Raw genomic sequence first — 5,427 nt, 5'->3', positions numbered from 1 at the left:
CTTTGAAATTTTCTTATTTGTTTATTATATAATCTTACTTTTTTTAATAAAAAATATACCTATTTCTTTATACGAAGTATTACATTCAACAATTATTTTTCATTTAAAAATACAAGAATAAAAAAATTTATTTTTTTTTTAAAAAAACACAACTAAAATTTAATTAGTACACATAAAATTGAAGACCTATTGAGATATTCATGTCCCTTTTGCATGGATTTATGAATGTTTTCAACTATTTTGAGCTTGTTCATTTGTATTTGTATTTATTAATTATGGTTTCCTTTTTCTTTTCTTTTTTTTTTTAAAAAAAATACAAATTAATATTATTCAATTTATATGATTTTTAATAAAAATATTTTATTTTCTTTCATGACACCAAAAGTTAACAAAGATAATTTTTGTACTTCACAACAAAAATGTATAAAACTATAAAAAAAGAAAATAAAGAAACACACACTCTATTTAATTTTAAAATAAATTAAAATAAATGAAGTCATGTAAAAGATGATTTGGTGATGTTAAGTGAATTTGTAATTATGAGAAGTCATTGTTCAAATTCATAAAATGAAATATATAATATAAAATATTTAAAATTTATTTTAATTAAAATATTAAATTCAACTTATATAAAATAAAATAAAATAAGTATTTATATTCATTATTTTTTTTGATGTAATATTTAAATATAAAATATTTTAATGTAATATGTTAGATATAAAATAATATTCTTTTGGTCCAGTTCTAATATAAATATTTATCTTTTTTCAGGTAAATTTTAAAATATTAATATTTTAAAGTTAATAGTATAAGAGAAGAATAAAACAATAATTTTTACCCTTAAATCATATACTTTATAATGACATTAATTTTGATATTATATACAATATAGAGATAGTTTTATTAAGGGTGTGTTTGTTCGTGGGTTTGGATTTTGAGTTGAGATTTGAATATAAAAAATTTTGAATTCAAATAGTTGTATGATGTGATATAAATAGGTATTGATGTGATGTTTGAATGTGAAATTGATTTTTAGTATAATATAAAAAATGAAAAATAGTTGTTTGATTTTATGTTTTTAAGAGAAAAAATTGGATAAATAGGGAAAATTTAATCCAATCCTCCAAACAAACACACCCTAAGTAAAAAGTATAATTACTAATAAAAAGAACATATATATTAAGGGCGGACAAACTAAAATTTCAAAGTATATACATTAACAGTCCCTTCCTGGTGGTGTAGGAATTGGATTTGTGACCATGAGGTCATGCCTCAAATCACCTGCCACACATAGTTTGCCTAGTGTGACTTTTCTGTCGAACTTGATTTGTAGGGTATTAGGTTCGATCGGATTTACCAGTGCGTCTTCAAATTGAAATGAAATCGTCCTTCGTCCCTAAAATTAAATAATTAAATAAATAAATATATATATATATAAATGTATTTGATGGTCTATCTGAGTCAGATACATCATATTCTTGTACGATATTTTAGGTTCTTTTTTGGTGAAATAGACTAAGTTGGGCGTGTACAGTGGCCACACCCTGTGCCTATTTTTGTTTTTTATTTTTTTAAAAAAATTATGACTAGGCGATTGTACGTTTACGAGTTATAGTAATATTTTTTTAAAAAAAAATATTCTATTAAATATATATATATATATATTAGAAAACATTTAATTTTTATTATTTTCTAAACTGTTTAAAATTACAAAAACATTTAAAGGAAATCTTAGTTTTGTGAATGGATCCGAATATCCAATTGGTATATATTCCTTTGAAAGTAATAATAATCAAATAAGCTGTGATTTATTCGTCAGTGGGCAAATTTTAAAATAAAAAAAATAAATAAACGTGATGATGCACTGAAGATATTATTATTTTATTGCAAAAATAAATTGATTCTCATCATTCGGCCGTACCGTCACCGAAAGGCATAAATATATATATATATATATATAATTAAATATTAATTTCTATGTTACAAAATACAAATCATGTACATATATTAGTAGTAATTTATTTCTATTATACCTAACCCTCCCTGAAATTACTATACTGCCCCTATCTCATAATTAGGGAATCGGGGCCCACATTTATAAGTACGGTTACATATATGCTTTTCTCTCCAGTTAGTATCAGGAAAACATATACTAACAAAATCGCACTTCACTCTCTCCGGTCACTGTCCGGCGACGGTTCCCTGCGTGTTCTCTTTCTCCGGCGTCTTCTCCGGCGAGGCATCCACCTTAATCACGACTGGTTTCACGATCACACTGTGATGCTGTTTCTTGTACGCAGTCGAATTAGGTAATTTTTTGAACTGAGCTTTCTGGGCAAGTTCATCGACGGACACTGCAATCAAATCGACGAAATTAACGATGTCGGTGAGAACAGAAGCGATGACGAGGGCAGGCAGGATGTCCTGAAGATCAGCCTTCGTGGGCAGTGTCGAATTTTCAAGAATCGTCGTGAGCTCGTCCAGTGCAGATCTGTAATTAATGGCGTGTGTCGAAACCCGTGGCGATGGATAAATCATGTTCTTGACAGAACTCGACAGCTCTTTCATGGCCTTTCCTGATTCCTTGCTGATTTTGATGCACAAACGTTGGATCTTTAATTGCAGATCTGATGACACCTGTAAATCGAATCAAACAACATTTAATTTCTTACAGCATTACTTTAGATTGTCTGATTCTTAATCATCAATTTCTGTAAAGATTCGTACTTTGGGTTGAGATTTTGTGTTGATATATCCAATTAGGGTTTGAATGAGGTATGCACATTCCCTAGCTTGAGCCCCAATTTTCAAATACTGTTTCCATGGATGTCGAAACTTGAATCGACCATGGCAAGGCTCCCACCAAGCAAAATTTACCTGCAATAAAACAATTTTTTAAATCAATTTCGAATCTACTAAATGATTAATAATATAAATTATTTAATTATCAATATCATTTACTTACCAAAGATTCCTCAGTGGCCTTGGAATTGAGCACGAATTTATGGGTTTGGAGAAACGATTTCTTACACGGAATCTTGCCTTGTTCTTGTTTAATAATTTCTTGCAAAAACTCTTCTTCCTCATCCCCAAATCCTTCCAAGAAGACGGCGAGCTTCTCGACGTTTCCGGCGATTAGGTTGTGAAGATCCTGACCCGCCCAAACCGGGCAAACGGATATGGATATCATGATACAGGTCGCCCCGCCGATCAGAATCGTGGAGAGGCGCTGGTGCGCGAGCTCCAGGATCTCCGTGACCCGGAAACCCGACACCGCCACCAGACTGAACGTCAGGATAAATATCATCACCCCGTAGTCGTACCGCCGCTTCACTTTCGGGAAAAACCGCATGAAACTCGCCGCCGCCGCTGTACGTAATTAAATAATTAATTAAATGTATATATATGCAACTGGAGTTGAGGTCCCGGGACCTTCAATAAACCAGAGGGTTCATCTTCTTACCTAGAAAGAAAACCAGAATCCCGAGGACGATAGGCTCTCCTTTTTCCCCACAACGGCCGGCGAAATACTCCGCCGCAATCCCTAAACCACCCGCCGCCATTGTCGCGCACCCTCTGTTTATGCTTTTCAACAAAGTTCCACCTGAAAATCAAACAATAATTAATCACATATATATGTAAATGAATCGACGACAGCTGTCTGAAATTATATATATATGTATAGATACATACCGACAGTGTATTCGAAGACGACGACGACGGTGAGGATGGCCCACATTCCGGCCTGTCCGAAGCCGTCGTACAAAGGCCTGAAATAGTAGAGCAGCGACACCAACGTTAGAGCCAACCCAACCTTAATCGAGTGGACAATTCTTCTAGGATCTTCTCGCCCGATTCTTCGAGCTTCCATTACTGTCGACTTAACTCTCCGAGGAATAATCTTCACAGCTGCAGCAATAGTTCTTTGCCCTAAACTGTTGCTACTGCTTTCTTGAATATCCATCGATCTATTGATTCGATTTGATTCGATTCAATTCGATTCTCCCAAATTAGGACACCTCCTCGAAGAATCGAATTGTATAAGTATAAGGATGTAGTAATGGAGGAGGGGGTGAGATTTTTTAGGGTTGGCTCAAGGGACTTATATAGACGACACAACATATTAGATCAGACACAACAACTAAAATATTCCTATCTCCGTCTCATTTAAATTATCTCATTTTACGTAGGCACGAAGTTTTAAATATTGTGTAATCAGCAAGTAATTAAAAAGTATATTATTAAAAATAATTATATATTAACATTAAAATAATTAAATAGTTTAATTAAAATAAAATAAAAATTATAAACTAGGAATTTTAAAATGTGTTGATTTAGAAAATTCAGCACTCATAATATATGGGTCTTCTTAGACACGACAGATATTGTGTGTAATAAAAAAATATGTTGTTTGTTCATAATTACATGTGTATTGTATAAAAATATGTTACGTGCTAATATCAACCGTTGTGTATTGTATAAAACTATAACAATACTAATAGTTTATATACTATATTTATATTATATTAACATATACACTACGTTGTCTGTAATAAAATTGTGTGTCGTTTGGCAGCACAAGATAAGCACAGTAGTTGCCGTCATATGAAATAATTAATTAATTAATAGTAATAATTAAATTTGGATGGAGTTGAAAAGAAGGGTTGATAAGAAATGTGCTTTATTGATATCTACATGCGTAGATGTATTTTGTTTGATCTGTTGCTGTGGTTACAAAAGTGGGTTATTTCACAATCATCAAACTGGGAACAACATTTACATGAATCTGGACTCCTTTTAATTTATTCTATTTTATTTCCTTTTCTGATACATATAATAAAATAAAATAAAATAAAATAAATAAATTATAGTTTGGGCAATGATGGGACACAGCTATTCCACCATCACCATTAACTGGATGAGCTTTGCTTGATGTGCTTTTATGGCTTACATCAATTGTCAATCCTCACCGTCCGTAGTTGCGATCGACGGTCCTGATTCATTTCAAGAAATAACAAGATACTGTCAAGTACATATTTCCTCTTCATTACTAGCCAATCCATCAAACGTTGTGTGTATTTCTTTGTCAGTCTATTTATTTTGTTATTTTGGTCCGCCTCGTAATAAAATATTTAATTTTTTTTAACTGTATTATCTGTCTAACATTACAAATCCCTTTCCAATTTATAATATATTACACAAATATTATCTTTATGTCATACTGATAAGATTAATTTATTTTTTTCCCTTTATTTTAATATTTTAATATAATATTAATATTTTTAAAATTCTGTGTAAAAAAATAGATAGATAAAGAGTATATATTCATATATATATATGTATGTATGTATTTATTTAGTGGATTGTGTTGAAAGTGTGCAAATGCTGTTTCCACCATCTATTTAAAAATTACTTTCTACCACTACT

The 5,427-nt window shown here is 31.1% G+C and overlaps 1 protein-coding gene across 1 annotated transcript; it reads right to left on the bottom strand.

Moving 5' to 3' along the window:
* Positions 1-1,947: 1,947 nt before the first annotated feature.
* LOC127263936 (aluminum-activated malate transporter 8-like) lies at positions 1,948-4,052 on the bottom strand. The gene is made up of 5 exons (XM_051293260.1): positions 3,694-4,052; positions 3,464-3,604; positions 2,966-3,369; positions 2,728-2,877; positions 1,948-2,637 (listed from the first exon to the last, which is right to left on the bottom strand). Exons 1-5 carry the CDS (start codon positions 3,962-3,964, stop codon positions 2,182-2,184), a joined length of 1,422 nt encoding a protein of 473 aa, XP_051149217.1. The 5' UTR covers positions 3,965-4,052; the 3' UTR covers positions 1,948-2,181.
* Between the last annotated feature and the right edge of the window lie 1,375 nt (positions 4,053-5,427).

Source organism: Andrographis paniculata, unplaced genomic scaffold (assembly GCF_009805555.1).
Source record: "Andrographis paniculata isolate CXL003 unplaced genomic scaffold, ASM980555v1 Contig69END, whole genome shotgun sequence".
NCBI classification, from domain to species: domain Eukaryota; kingdom Viridiplantae; phylum Streptophyta; class Magnoliopsida; order Lamiales; family Acanthaceae; genus Andrographis; species Andrographis paniculata.
The sequence above is the reverse complement of the archived record's forward strand: the minus strand, read 5'-3'. Positions and strand labels throughout refer to the sequence as shown.

Bases quoted from the DNA above. Each gene is read 5' to 3' on its own strand.
- LOC127263936 (XM_051293260.1), bottom strand. From the start codon at position 3,964: ATGGATATTCAAGAAAGCAGTAGCAACAGTTTAGGGCAAAGAACTATT. The intron at 3,605-3,693 runs GTATGTATCTAT...TTTGATTTTCAG, and splicing joins CGTCTTCGAATACACTGTCG to GTGGAACTTTGTTGAAAAGC. The intron at 2,638-2,727 runs GTACGAATCTTT...TTCGATTTACAG, and splicing joins ACACAAAATCTCAACCCAAA to GTGTCATCAGATCTGCAATT.